This window comes from Carcharodon carcharias (genome assembly GCF_017639515.1).
Source record: "Carcharodon carcharias isolate sCarCar2 chromosome 35 unlocalized genomic scaffold, sCarCar2.pri SUPER_35_unloc_5, whole genome shotgun sequence".
NCBI lineage: Eukaryota > Metazoa > Chordata > Chondrichthyes > Lamniformes > Lamnidae > Carcharodon > Carcharodon carcharias.
Window position 1 is genome coordinate 937,995 of NW_024470721.1, and position 15,130 is coordinate 953,124.

The 15,130-nt window shown below is 55.0% G+C and overlaps 1 protein-coding gene across 1 annotated transcript; it reads right to left on the reverse strand.

Annotated features, from left to right (window-relative positions):
* Positions 1 to 316: 316 nt before the first annotated feature.
* Positions 317 to 13,747, reverse strand: LOC121274261 (caveolin-2-like). The gene is made up of 4 exons (XM_041181472.1): positions 10,660 to 13,747; positions 4,560 to 4,728; positions 744 to 931; positions 317 to 553 (listed from the first exon to the last, which is right to left on the reverse strand). The coding sequence occupies exons 2-4, from the start codon at positions 4,707 to 4,709 to the stop codon at positions 403 to 405; spliced, it is 489 nt and encodes a 162-aa protein (XP_041037406.1). The 5' UTR covers positions 4,710 to 4,728; positions 10,660 to 13,747; the 3' UTR covers positions 317 to 402.
* Between the last annotated feature and the right edge of the window lie 1,383 nt (positions 13,748 to 15,130).

Sequence of the window (15,130 nt, forward strand, 5' to 3'; positions counted from 1 at the left end):
TGGGGCCTGGGGGGTGTGGTTGGGCCCTGGGGGGTGTGGTTGGACCCTGGGGGGTGTGGCTGGGCCCTGGGGGGTGTGGTTGGGCCCTGGGGGGAGTGGTTGGGCCCTGGGGGGAGTGGTTGGGCCCTGGGGGGTGTGGTTGGGGCCCTGGGGGAGTGGTTGGGGCCTGGGGGGAGTGGTTGGGGCCTGGGGGGAGTGGTTGGGGCCTGGGGGCAGTGGTTGGGGCCTGGGGGCAGTGGTTGGGGCCTGGGGGCAGTGGTTGGGGCCTGGGGGGAGTGGTTGGGGCCTGGGGGGTGTGGTTGGGGCCCGGGGGGTGTGGTTGGGGCCTGGGGGGAGTGGTTGGGGCCTGGGGGGTGTGGAGTCATTGTGGGCCTGGGATGACTCTGCGTGTTGGGAAGACTCCTAGTATCTGGCCACGTGCAGGTGAGCTCTCTGGAAGCAGCGCCCCATGCTGGAGCAGAGCGGAGTGACGATGATGTCCGTCAGGCTTTGGCAAGCCTTCTGACAGGTAGGCCGACAGAGGAGACAGATCCTCACACAGGGTATCAGGCACCTAGGAACAAGAAACAGGAACTTCAGCTTCTCCACGGACCCAGCAACTCACAGTCCCCAACCCCACATCAATCGCCCCTTCCGAGGCTTCGTGAAATCCCAAAACCTCTAAACTTCCACCATGAGCCCTTGCACCATGGGCCCTGGGCCCTTCCCCTGGTGTCCCTCCACCGTGGGGCATTAACACTCACCATATGTGCAGACAAGTGACCAAGGAGAAGAGACAGCCGGTGAGAATGGAGGCGGGGATTGCACAGAGCAGTGAGATGATCCTATAAGCCCAGAGTTTACAGACTTCGAAGGAGACATTACTTGAGGCCCAGACCTTGTCGAAACTGTGAGCACTGGCAGGTTCAGCAATGAGCTCGGGGAAATCCACCTGCAGGAAGGATGGAGACATTCCCAGATCTAGTGTTCTCAGCACAGAGCCCGTGTATTGCCCCCTCCACCTTCCCCACCCCCTTCCTTATCCCATCCCTCTCCTGCATTCCAACCCCCTCCCTCATCCCCTCCCTGAACCTCTCCCTACTCCATTCCTCTGCTGCATTCCAACCCGTCCATCATCTCCTCGCTCTCCACTTTCCCCTACCTCCCCATGTGTGATCCACACAGATCCACAAGTGTGATCCACGCAGATCCCCATGTGCGATCCACACAGATCCCCATGTATGATCCACGCAGATCTCCAGGTGTGATCCATGCAGACCCCCGGATGAGATCCACGCAGATCCCCAGGTGTTATCCACGCAGATCTCCAGGTGTGATCCACGCAGACCCCCGGGTGTGGTCCACGCAGATCTCCAGGTGTGATCCACGCAGACCCCCGGGTGTGATCCACGCAGACCCCCGGGTGTGATCCACGCAGATCCCCAGGTGTGATCCACGCAGATCCCCATGTGTGATCCACGCAGATCCCCATGTGCGATCCACACAGATCCCCAGGTGTGATCTACACAGATCCCCATGTATGATCCACGCAGATCTCCCGGTGCGATCTACACAGATCCCCATGTATGATCCATGCAGATTTCCAGGAGTGATCCACGCAGACCCCCGGGTGTTATCCACGCAGATCTCCAGGTGTGATCCACGCAGACCCCCGGGTGTGATCCACGCAGATCCCCAGGTGTGATCCACGCAGATCCCCATGTGCGATCCACGCAGATCCCCATGTGTGATCTACACAGATCCCCATGTATGATCCACACAGATTTCCAGGTGTGATCCACGCAGATCCCCATGTGCGATCCACACAGATCCCCATGTATGATCCACGCAGATCTCCAGGTGTGATCCACACAGACCCCCGGGTGTGATCCACACAGATCACCAGGTGTGATCTACACAGATCCCTGTGAATGATCCACGCAGATCCACAGGTGTGATCCACGCAGATCCACAGGTGCGATCCACGCAGATCCCCAGGTGTGATCCACGCAGATCCACATGTATGATCATCCCCAGGTGTGATCAACACAGATCCCTGTGTACGATCCACGCAGATCACCGTGTGTGATCCACACAGATCCCCAGGTGTGATCCACGCAGATCTCCAGGTGTGATCCACGCAGACCCCCGGGTGTGATCCACGCAGATCCCCGGGTGTGATCCACGCAGATCCCCATGTGCGATCCACACAGATCCCCATGTGCGATCCACACAGATCCCCATGTGCGATCCACACAGATCCCCATGTGCGATCCACACAGATCCCCAGGTGTGATCTACACAGATCCCCATGTATGATCCACGCAGATCTCCAGGTGTGATCCACGCAGATCCCCATGTATGATCCACGCAGATCTCCAGGTGTGATCCACGCAGACCCCCGGGTGTTATCCACGCAGATCTCCAGGTGTGATCTATGCAGACCCCCAGGTGTGATCCACGCAGATCCCCAGGTGTGATCCACGCAGATCCCCATGTGCGATCCACACAGACCCCCGGGTGTGATCCACACAGATCACCAGGTGTGATCTACACAGATCCCTGTGAATGATCCACGCAGATCCCCAGGTGTGATCCACGCAGATCCACAGGTGCGATCCACGCAGATCCCCAGGTGTGATCCACGCAGATCCACATGTATGATCATCCCCAGGTGTGATCAACACAGATCCCTGTGTACGATCCACGCAGATCACTGTGTGTGATCCACACAGATCCCCAGGTGCGATCTACGCAGATCCCCGTGTATGATCCTCCCCAGGTGTGATCCATGCAGATCCCCAGGTGTGATCCACGCTGATCCCCAGGTGTGATCTACGCAGATCCCCGTGTATGATCCTCCCCAGGTGTGATCCACACAGATCCGTGTATGATCCTCCCCAGGTGCGATCCACGCAGATCCCCGTGTATGATCCTCCCCACGTGTGATCCACGCAGATCCCCGTGTATGATCCTCCCCAGGTGTGATCCACGCAGATCCCCGTGTATGATCCTCCCCAGGTGTGATCCACACAGATCCCTGTGTATGATCCTCCCCAGGTGTGATCCACGCAGATCCCTGTGTATGATCCTCCCCAGGTGTGATCCACACAGATCCCCATGTATGATCCTCCCCAGGTGTGATCCACACAGATCCCTGTGTATGATCCTCCCCAGGTGCGATCTACGCAGATCCCTGTGTATGATCCTCCCCAGGTGTGATCCACACAGATCCCTGTGTATGATCCTCCCCAGGTGTGATCCACGCAGATCCCCGTGTATGATCCACACAGATCGCCGGGTTTGATCCACGCAGATCCCCATGTATGATTCTCCCCAGGTGTGATCCACACAGATCCCTGCGTATGAACCACACAGATCCCCAGGTGTGATCCACACATATCCCCATGTATGATCCACACAGATCCCCAGGTGCGATCCACGCAGATTCCCCAGGTGTGATCCACGCAGATCCCCATGTATGATTCTCCCCAGGTGTGATCCACACAGATCCCTGCGTATGAACCACACAGATCCCCAGGTGTGATCCACACAGATCCCCATGTATTATCCGCACAGATCCCCATGTATTATCCACACAGATCCCCATGTATTATCCACACAGATCCCCAGGTGCGATCCACGCAGATCCCCAGGTGTGATCCACACAGATCCCCAGGTGTGATCCACGCAGATCCCCAGGTGTGATCCACGCAGATCCCCAGGTGTGATCCACAGAGACCCCCAGGTGTGATCCACAGAGACCCCCAGGTGCAATCCACGCAGATCCCCAGGAGCAATCCACCCAAATCCCCGGGTGTGGTCCACGCAGATCCCCGTGTATGATCCTTCCCAGGTGTGATCCACACAGATCCCTGTGTATGATCCTCCCCAGGTGTGATCCACACAGATCCCCATGTATGATCCACACAGATCCCCAGGTGCGATCCACGCAGATCCCTGTGTATGATCCACACAAAACCCTGTGTATGATCCACACAGATCCCCAGGTGTGATCCATGCAGATCCCCAGGTGTGATCCACGCAGATCCCCAGGTGTGATCCACGCAGATCCCCAGGTGTGATCCACGCAGATCCCCATGTATGATTCTCCCCAGGTGTGATCCACACAGATCCCTGCGTATGAACCACTCAGAGCCACAGGTGTGATCCATGCAGATCCCCAGGTGTGATCCAAGCGTATTCCCAGGTGTGATCCACGCAGATCCCCAGGTGTGATCCACACAGATCCCCGTGTATGATTCTCCCCAGGTGTGATCCATGCAGATCCCAGGTGTGATCCGTGCAGATCCCAGGTGTGATCCGCTCAGATCCCAGGTGTGATCCGCTCAGATCCCCGGGTTAATCCTCAGGCACTGTAGTTTGCCATCCTTTCCGCAACCCCCCCCCCCCCGACCCCCCGCCAATCCCCCCACCACAATCTCAATCTTTTGCACCAGTCTTGGCGCTGAGTTTCCTTGGACATTAATTATCCCACGTTGGGGTAGTTCCCCTCGTCTCCTCTCCTCCAGAATCCTGGCGCTAACTGCCTGGGTATAAAGAGCCTGCTGCTTAAATACCTTGAGGTACTGATTCATCCCCCTTGGGTCTCTGTTCTCCTGTTCAGAGGTGCCGCTGTGTTGTGTGGGTTCCAGTATCGGTTCTCTGCTGGCTTCACGATCAGGAGTTTGCTCCTCCAGATCAACCATTGTATAATCCTCGTTATTCATGACTCCGAACAAACCCTATCTAAAGACAAGGGTCGAAAGAACACCAAACCTTTTAACTGTGATATTTAAATAAAACTTGGGCCTGGTGCTTCAACTCGTTTCACCCTGCTCTCTCTCTCACTCTCTCTCTCTCTGTTTGTCTCTCCCCACCCTCTCTGGCATGGAATGAACTTGTTCTATTCTGAGAGTCAGATTCAATTCTTCCCAAAATTTTGCTGACACAGAACAGGCCACCGCTTAAAGAGACTCTTAAACACTTCACCCTCTGATCCAATCCCATTTCCTGACCCCCCCTCAGACCTGCTCCAGCAGCGACAGGTCTGGAGAATGCTCTCCACGTGTCTGTGTGAGTGCAGCTCCAACAACACTCGAGAAGCTCGACACCGTCCTGGTCAAAGTGGAGGGATAAACCACTGCACTTGACGTTCACTCTTCCCCCTCACTACTGCACATGGTGGCTGCAGCGTGTACCCTCGACAGGCTGCACTCCTCCAACTCACTAGGGCTTCTTCAAAAAGATCTGCCAAACACCTGACCATTACCACCTCGAAGGACAAGGGCAGCAGGAGCAGGGGAACATCGGGACTGAGAGAAGCAGGGATAGAGAGGCAAGTGAGAGAAACCGAGACTCGGAGAGTGATTGGGAGGGATGGGGGATAGTGTATGTGAGCAAACGTTAAGGCTCGATGCTACAAATTTTCACTTCGTTTGTCTTTTTGATAATCTGAAAGGCTTTCCTGTTGACAAGGCTAACCCTCCTGTTTACTCACACCCTGGTGATCTATGCCCCATTTACACTGAGAGGGCACACCTTGAGGACAACCCAGAACTGGGAGCGGGGAAGAATGAAGATGCCAGCCCGTGTTCCCCCTGCCCTTCTCCCAGCAGTGGGTCAGAGTCTGGGAGCATCACTGGTCCCGAGCCACCGACTGTATCCCTCCCTCAGGTATCTGTCTGAGGCTGAAACACTCTGTTTGCAAACTTGCTGTCACATGCGATCCTGAGATACGCTTTCGACCGTATATTGCACCATTGCTAAGACTGTCTCTTTCTACCTCTGTAACCTCACTCCATTCCACTCCTGCCTCAGCTCATCTGCTGCTGGAACCATCGTCCACAACTTTGTCACCTCCAGACTCAACCATTCCAACACACAGCCGGACTCCCATGTTCTATCCTCTTTATTCTTAGGCAGAGTTCTCCATAACTTCATGAACTGACACCCAACGGCCCCAGTATTCAATCACCCACTCTGGCTCCCGGTCAAACAATAACTTCATTTTAAAATTCTCATCCTGGTTTTCAAATCCTTACATGGGCTCACCCTGGCCCCTATCTCCGTAACCTCCTCCAGCCCCTACACCCCTCCCTATCTCTGTAACCTCCTCCAGCCCCTACACCCCTCCCTATCTCTGTAACCTCGTCCAGCCCCTACAACCCTCCCTATCTCTGTAACCTCCTCCAGCCCCTACACCCCTCCCTATCTCTGTAACCTCCTCCAGCCCCTACAACCCTCCCTATCTCTGTAACCTCGTCCAGCCCCTACACCCCTCCCTATCTCTGTAACCTCCTCCAGCCCCTACAACCCTCCCTATCTCTGTAACCTCGTCCAGCCCCTACACCCCTCCCTATCTCTGTAACCTCCTCCAGCCCCTACAACCCTCCCTATCTCTGTAACCTCGTCCAGCCCTTACAACCCTCCCTATCTCTGTAACCTCCTCCAGCCCCTACACCCCTCCCTATCTCTGTAACCTCCTCCAGCCCCTACAACCCTCCCTATCTCTGTAACCTCCTCCAGCCCCTACACCCCTCCCTATCTCTGTAACCTCCTCCAGCCCCTGCACACATCCCTATCTCTGTAACCTCGAGCCCCTACAACCCTCCCTATCTCTGCAACCTCCTCCAGCCCCCTACACCAATTCCCTATCTCTGTAACCTCCTCCAGCCCCTACACCCCTCCCTATCTCTGTAACCTCCTCAAGCCCCTACACCCCTCCCTATCTCTGTAACCTCCTCCAGCCCCCTACACCCCTCCCTATCTCTGTAACCTCCTCCAGCCCCTACAACCCTCCCTATCTCTGTAACCTCCTCCAGCCCCCTACACCAATTCCCTATCTCTGTAACCTCCTCCAGTCCCTACAACCCTCCCTATCTCTGTAACCTCCTCCAGCCCCTACACCCTCCCTATCTCTGTAACCTCCTCCAGCCCCTACAACCCTCCCTATCTCTGTAACCTCCTCCAGCCCCTACAACCCTCCCTATCTCTGTAACCTCCTCCAGCCCCTACAACCCTCCCTATCTCTGTAACCCTCAGAGATCTCTGCGCTCCTCCAATTCCGGCCTCTTGACCATCCCCCGATTCCCATCGCTCCACCATTGGCGGCCGGGCCTTCAGCTGCCTGGGGTCCCGAAGCTCTGGAATTGCCCCCATCAAACCTCTCTGTCCTCCTGTTGATCACCTGTCCTATTGTCTCCCGGATTTATTCATATATTTGGTGATATCCAACCATGTGAAGGTTGCAAAATGCACCCAAATTGTTGGTGCTTCCGCTGACAGCATTGTTCAGTTAAATGGGGAAGCACTGCCCCCTGGTGCTCCACACAGTTTACTGCAGAGTGAGCTGAGGTAGGAAACGAGGAGGAGGAGGAGAGTGTTGAGCCCCTGGAGCATTCAGTCCGATCTGTGTCTTAACTCCATTTACCCACCTTTGGTTCCATGACTCTTAATACCCTTGACAAATGAGAATATAATGAAATGTGAAAGTTGCCACCAGGACGAAGAGATTGTGTAACAAGAGGAGGTTGGGAGCCGGCTGGAGATGTGCAGCTGATCTCTCGCAGGTCTCACCCAGGGCAGCAGGAAGACGGTGATTCTCACTGCAGTGTCACTCCCTGCCCTTTGAGCAGACTGATATCAGTGTACAGAGCCTCCCAGCACTAGTCCTCGCTGTTCAGCAGTTCAGGGCATGTCGCTACAACTGAAATCAGGCGTCAGAGAGGGGGATGTTTCACAAGGTAGCTGACTCTCGGTTAGTGTTACTGACAGCCAGCAGCTAGCGAATGTCCATTGGACTGTCTAAGGAACAATGACCATTCCTCCAGCAGCTTTCACCGCCTCAAACATCCCAAAGCACTTTGCAGCCAGTAAAGGAGGTTGTTTCTAAATGTGTGATCATCGTGCCAGGAAACTCAGCAGGCTCACTGGGTGGGATATTGCAGGGTGCGGGGAGTGAGGGGGTGAGTGCGAGTAGACTGGGTGGGATATTGAAGGGTGCAGGGAGTGAGGGGGAGAGTGGGATTAGACTGGGTGGGATATTGAAGGGTGCAGGGAGTGAGGGGGAGAGTGGGGTTAGACTGGGTGGGATATTAAAGGGTGCAGGGAGTGAGGGGGAGAGTGGGATTAGACTGGGTGGGATATTAAAGGGTGCGGGGAGTGAGGGGGAGAGTGGGATTAGACTGGGTGGGATATTGAAGGGTGCGGCGAATGAGGGGGAGAGTGGGGTTAGACTGGGTGGGATATTAAAGGGTGCGGGGAGTGAGGGGAGAGTGGGATTAGACTGGGTGGGATATTAAAGGGTGCGGGGAGTGAGGGGGAGAGTGAGATTAGACTGGGTGGGATATTAAAGGGTGCGGGTAGTGAGAGAGAGAGTGGGATTAGACTGGGTGGGATATTAAAGGGTGCGGGGAGTGAGGGGGAGAGTGGGATTAGACTGGGTGGGATATTAAAGGGTGCGGGGAGTGAGGGGGAGAGTGGGATTAGACTGGGTGGGATATTAAAGGGTGCGGGGAGTGAGGGGGAGAGTGGGATTAGACTGGGTGGGATATTAAAGTGTGCGGGATGTGAGGGGGAGTGTGGGATTAGACTGAGTGGGATATTAAAGGGTGCGGGGAGTGAGGGGGAGAGTGGGATTAGACTGGGTGGGATATTAAAGGGTGCGGGAGTGAGGGGGAGAGTGGGATTAGACTGGGTGGGATATTAAAGGGTGCGGGGAGTGAGGGGGAGAGTGGGATTAGACTGGGTGGGATATTAAAGGGTGCGGGGAGTGAGGGGGAGAGTGGGGTTAGACTGGGTGGGATATTAAAGGGTGCGGGGAGTGAGGGGGAGAGTGGGGTTAGACTGGGTGGGATATTAAATGATGTGGGGAGTGAGGGGGAGAGTGGGATTAGACTGGGTGGGGTATTAAAGGGTGCGGGGAGTGAAGGGGAGAGTGGGATTAGACTGTGTGGGATATTAAAGGGTGCGGGGAGTGAGGGGGAAAGTGGGATTAGACTGGGTGGGATATTAAAGGGTGTGGGGAGTGAGGGGGAGAGTGGGATTAGACTGGGTGGGATATTAAAGGGTGCGGGGAGTGAGGGGGAGTTTTTGATCAGGATAAGAACATGCAGACTTTAGCTGGGGAAGCAGCTTGTTTCTGGAACATTCTGTAGTTCTGAGTTCTGAAGCAGGTCTCTGGGAATGTTCTGTCCAGTCTTTGACCTTGGTAAAATTCAATGACAACACTGCTGAAGTAATCTGACAAAGGGAGGATGAGAGCCCTTAATGACAGGAGTAATAGCTGGGCCTGCTGCCATTCCAAGTCATTAATTCAACAGGGAAGCGTTGCAAAGTTAATGTGAAGTCATTTAGTGGGTCGATTTATCCTTGGAGTGAAGTATCAGTTGGCTACAGTAAGCCTTCACCGTGACAGACTCTGATGCAACAACTGTTTGTTCAGAGAGCACGTGAAACACCCTTGGGGTGGGGTGGGGTGGGGTGGGGAAGGGGATGGCGGGCAGGTCTGCGTTGGGAGTGAAAGATGGCTCATTTTCTGGGACGTGGCCTGGCGTGGTCGGATGTCTCCTGTCTTTCTCCCTGCCCGGGTGTACTCGCCCAGCGTGAAATTCCGTAAGGACAAGTGGCAGAGCAGGTGCTGAACAACAACCCCAGGGCCTGGTTCCGAACTAGCGACCCGGGGAACCGGGCGACGAATGGGAGAAGCTCCCTTGGAAGGGCCGAGCTCGATGGGGGCGGGGGGGAGGGAAACATGGTTGGCACGTTCTACCACGGACAAGGTAGAGCAGAGAGCCGACTCGTAAACGGAAGAATTGTTCAGGTTAGGGAGAGGGGCAGGGTAGGTGCGGGATGTGGAGATCTGTGATGACATTTTCTCCACACAAAAACGAACTCTCTCTCTCTCTTCCCCCCACCCCCCCCAAAAGATTGGGGGGGGGTGGGCGTCAATCGATATTGTCAGGCTGAAATGATCTTGTCGGGTAAGGGTATTCGGGGTTACGGAACCAGAGTGGGATCAATAGAGCCCGGATCCAGCATCAATCCACGGCGGATAGCGGAATAGTCTCAAGGCAGCTGAATGGCATTCTCCTGTTCCTATTATTTAGGCTTGGAGTGTTAAACCCTGACCGAGGTCAGGGACAATGGATATTGATTCTCATATCTGATTATATCTGGTAAGCAGATGTTTAACAGCACTTGTCAGAGGAGAGCAGCCATGGATCAACAGTGAATGAGCGCGCTGTGGGTGTCATCAGGTTAAACAAATGCATCAGGTATCAAGAGTGCACATTATAAAGACCGGGGAGGGTAGAATGTAAGTGCCCTATGTGGGATTAACTGATAATTCTGAGTGATGAAGTCACGATGAGTGAGTTATAGGAAGCTTTATGAGTGGGATGTCAGTGATATCCCACAGGGATTCATAAAGCACTCTCTATCAAGACATTTAACAGGAAACTCCCAGTGATACCTTTAATTTAAAAGCCTCGGATAGGTTGAAGGGTAAGTGTTCCTACAAAGTACAGAACTGTTAAAATAAAGTGCTATTCTGTGAGCATTTGATGACTGAGAATCAGAACATTTTGCAAGTTGAGTTTTAACTGAATAATTATTAGCTCTGAATTAACAGTTGGTTAGCACATTGAACTTAAGATTTCTTTTAAATTAAATACTTGCAGGTTATTTATGCTGGTCTGGTGGAGGGGGGGATTTGATCCAAGATCGTTGCTGGTCTGGTGGAGGGTGGGATTTGATCCAAGATCGTTGCTGGTCTGGTGGAGGGTGGGATTTGATCCAAGATCGTTGCTGGTCTGGTGCAGGGTGGGACTTGATCCAAGATCGTTGCTGGTCTGGTGGAGGGGGGGATTTGATCCAAGATCGTTGCTGGTCTGGTGGAGGGGGGATTTGATCCAAGATCGTTGCTGGTCTGGTGGAGGGGGGGATTTGATCCAAGATCGTTGCTGGTCTGGTGGAGGGGGGGACTTGATCCAAGATCATTGCTGGTCTAGTGGAGGGGGGGACTTGATCCAAGATCGTTGCTGGTCTGGTGGAGGGTGGGACTTGATCCAAGATCGTTGCTGGTCTGGTGGAGGGTGGGATTTGATCCAAGATGGTTGCTGGTCTGGTGGAGGGTGGGACTTGATCCAAGATGGTTGCTGGTCTGGTGGAGGGTGGGACTTGATCCAAGATCGTTGCTGGTCTGGTGGAGGGCATGGAGGTCATGCTAGTTGAAAAGCAAAATGTTCACCTTGTCTTATGGATATCTCTGATTGGTGGTGGTCTAGTGCAGGATTGAAGTTTAATCCTTGGCTGTCTCATTCTGGGTGGATATCTCTGATTAACAGTGGTCTAGTGGAGGATTGAAGTCTAGCCCTTGACTATCTCGTTCCGGGTGGATATCTCAGATTGATGGTCGTCTAGTGGAGCATTGAAGTCTAATCCTTGAGACAGGGAACGTCTCGTTCTGGGTGGATATCTCTGATGGTGGTCTAGTCTCTGCTGGGTGGATATCTCTGATGGTGGTCCAGTCTCTGCTGGGTGGATATCTCTGATGGTGGTCCAGTCTCTGCTGGGTGGATATCTCTGATGGTGGTCCAGTCTCTGCTGGGTGGATATCTCTGATGGTGGTCCAGTCTCTGCTGGGTGGATATCTCTGATGGTGGTCCAGTCTCTGCTGGGTGGATATCTCTGCTGGGTGGATATCTCTGATGGTGGTCCAGTCTCTGCTGGGTGGATATCTCTGCTGGGTGGATATCTCTGATGGTGGTCCAGTCTCTGCTGGGTGGATATCTCTGATGGTGGTCCAGTCTCTGCTGGGTGGATATCTCTGATGGTGGTCCAGTCTCTGCTGGGTGGATATCTCTGATGGTGGTCTAGTCTCTGCTGGGTGGATATCTCTGATGGTGGTCTGGTCTCTGCTGGGTGCTTATCTCTGATGGTGGTCTAGTCTCTGCTGGGTGGATATCTCTGATGGTGGTCTAGTCTCTGCTGGATGGATATCTCTGATCTAGTCTCTGCTGGATGGATATCTCTGATGGTGGTCTAGTCTCTGCTGGGTGGATATCTCTGATGGTGGTCCAGTCTCTCCTGGGTGGATATCTCTGATGGTGGTCTAGTCTCTGCTGGGTGGATATCTCTGATGGTGGTCTAGTCTCTGCTGGGTGGATATCTCTGATGGTGGTCCAGTCTCTGCTGGGTGGATATCTCTGATGGTGGTCCAGTCTCCGCTGGGTGGATATCTCTGATGGTGGTCCAGTCTCTGCTGGGTGGATATCTCTGATGGTGGTCCAATCTCTGCTGGGTGGATATCTCTGATGGTGGTCCAGTCTCTGCTGGGTGGATATCTCTGATGGTGGTCCAGTCGCTGCTGGGTGGATATCTCTGATGGTGGTCCAGTCTCTGTTGGGTGGATATCTCTGATGGTGGTCCAGTCTCTGCTGGGTGGATATCTCTGATGGTGGTCTAGTCTCTGCTGGGTGGATATCTCTGATGGTGGTCTAGTCTCTGCTGGGTGGATATCTCTGATGGTGGTCTAGTCTCTGCTGGGTGGATATCTCTGATGGTGGTCTAGTCTCTGCTGGGTGGATATCTCTGATGGTGGTCTAGTCTCTGCTGGGTGGATATCTCTGATGGTGGTCTAGTCTCTGCTGGGTGGATATCTCTGATGGCGGTCTAGTCTCTGCTGGGTGGATATCTCTGATGGTGGTCTAGTCTCTGCTGGATGGATATCTCTGATCTAGTCTCTGCTGGGTGGATATCTCTGATGGTGGTCCAGTCTCTGCTGGGTGGATATCTCTGATCTAGTCTCTGCTGGGTGGATATCTCTGATCTAGTCTCTGCTGGGTGGATATCTCTGATGGTGGTCCAGTCTCTGCTGGGTGGATATCTCTGATGGTGGTCCAGTCTCTGCTGGGTGGATATCTCTGATGGTGGTCCAGTCTCTGCTGGGTGGATATCTCTGATGGTGGTCCAGTCTCTGCTGGGTGGATATCTCTGATGGTGGTCCAGTCTCTGCTGGGTGGATATCTCTGATGGTGGTCCAGTCTCTGCTGGGTGGATATCTCTGATGGTGGTCCAGTCTCTGCTGGGTGGATATCTCTGATGGTGGTCCAGTCTCTGCTGGGTGGATATCTCTGATGGTGGTCCAGTCTCTGCTGGGTGGATATCTTTGATGGTGGTCTAGTCTCTGCTGGGTGGATATCTCTGATGGTGGTCCAGTCTCTGCTGGGTGGATATCTCTGATGGTGGCCCAGTCTCTGCTGGGTGGATATCTCTGATGGTGGTCCAGTCTCTGCTGGGTGGATATCTCTGATGGTGGTCCAGTCTCTGCTGGGTGGATATCTCTGATGGTGGTCTAGTCTCTGCTGGGTGGATATCTCTGATGGTGGTCTAGTCTCTGCTAGGTGGATATCTCTGATGGTGGTCTAGTCTCTGCTGGGTGGATATCTCTGATCTAGTCTCTGATGGGTGGATATCTCTGATGGTGGTCCAGTCTATGCTGGGTGGATATCTCCGATGGTGGTCCAGTCTCTGCTGTATCTGATGGTTGTGCTGCAGAGAGAGCTGGCATTCAGTGCCGGGTTCTGGAGCTCGGTCTGTAAAGTTTGGTCAGACCCGAGCAGCACCCTCACCCCTGCCACTAGTCCCCTCCACTGGTCAGTGAATACGTCCATCCTGATTCCTGGGGTAGGGCTGCCAGCCCTTCAGTTTTGCCCTGGTGTCTCCAGGAATTGAAGCCCAATCTCTAGGGTCCTGCTGTGTGCAAACCTGGAGAAAAATCATTGCATTAAAAAAGATAATTCTTTTGTCATTTTCTGTGAACGTTTAATCACAGTTAGCAACCCTATTGTGGGGCTGTTGGTGAGGGGTGCAGTTACCCTGCTCCCAAAGGTGTCAGGGGTGCAGCTACCCTGCTCCCAAAGGCGTCAGGGGAGCACTTACCCTGATCCCAAAGGTGTCGGGGGAGCACTTACCCTGATCCCAAAGGTGTCAGGGGAGCACTTACCCTGATCCCAAAGGTGTCGGGGGAGCACTTACCCTGATCCCAAAGGTGTCAGGGGAGCACTTACCCTGATCCCAAAGGTGTCGGGGGTGCACTTACCCTGATCCCAAAGGTGTCAGGGGAGCACTTACCCTGATCCCAAAGGTGTCGGGGGAGCACTTACCCTGATCCCAAAGGTGTCAGGGGAGCACTTACCCTGATCCCAAAGGTGTCGGGGGTGCACTTACCCTGATCCCAAAGGTATGGGTGGGGGTAATCCTGCTCCCAAAGGTGTTGGCAAGTGTTGGGGGGGGAGGGGACTGGGGCAGCAGGCAGGTGGGAGGGCAGGTGGAGGGGGAGTCGGGTAGGAGCGATTGTAAGAGGAGGGGGATTGGAAACAGGAGGGAGGGGAGGGGGCAGAAGGGAGGGGAGGGGGCAGGACGAAGGGGAATAAGAAGGGGAGGGGGCAGGAGGGAGGGGGAGTGGGAATAGGAGGGGGGAGGGGGCAGGAGGGAGGGAGGGGGAGGGGGCAGGAGGGAGGGAAGGGGAGGGGGCAGGAGGGAGGGAAGGGGAGGGTCAGGAGGGAGGGAAGGGGAGGGTGCAGGAGGGAGGGAAGGGGAGGGTGCAGGAGGGAGGGAAGGGGAGGGTGCAGGAGGGAGGGGAAGGGGAGGTGGAGTGGGGGAGGGAATGGGAAGGGGGCAGGAGGGAGGGCAAGAGGAGTGGAGGGGGGCAGGAGGGAGGTGAAGAGGTGGGGGAGGGGGCAGCAGGGAGGGAAGGGGAGGGGGAGGGGGGCAGGAGGGAGAGGAAGGGGAGGGGGCAGGAGGATGGGGAAGGGGAGAGGGCAGGAGGGAGGGAAGGGGAGGGTCAGGAGGGAGGGAAGGGGAGGGTCAGGAGGGAGGGAAGGGGAGGGTCAGGAGGGAGGGAAGGGGAGGGTCAGGAGGGAGGGAAGGGGAGGGTCAGGAGGGAGGGGACTTGGAGGGTCAGGAGGGAGGGGACTTGGAGCGGGAGGGGCAGGGGAGCGTGCAGGAGGGGGGGATGGGGATGGGGAGGTGGGCAAGAGGCTGGGGAAAGGGACAGGGTAGGATGGAGGGAGAGAGGAAGGTGAGAGGAACAGGATGGAGGGAAGGGGACAGGAGGGAGGGGAGGGGACAGGAGGGAGGGGAGGGG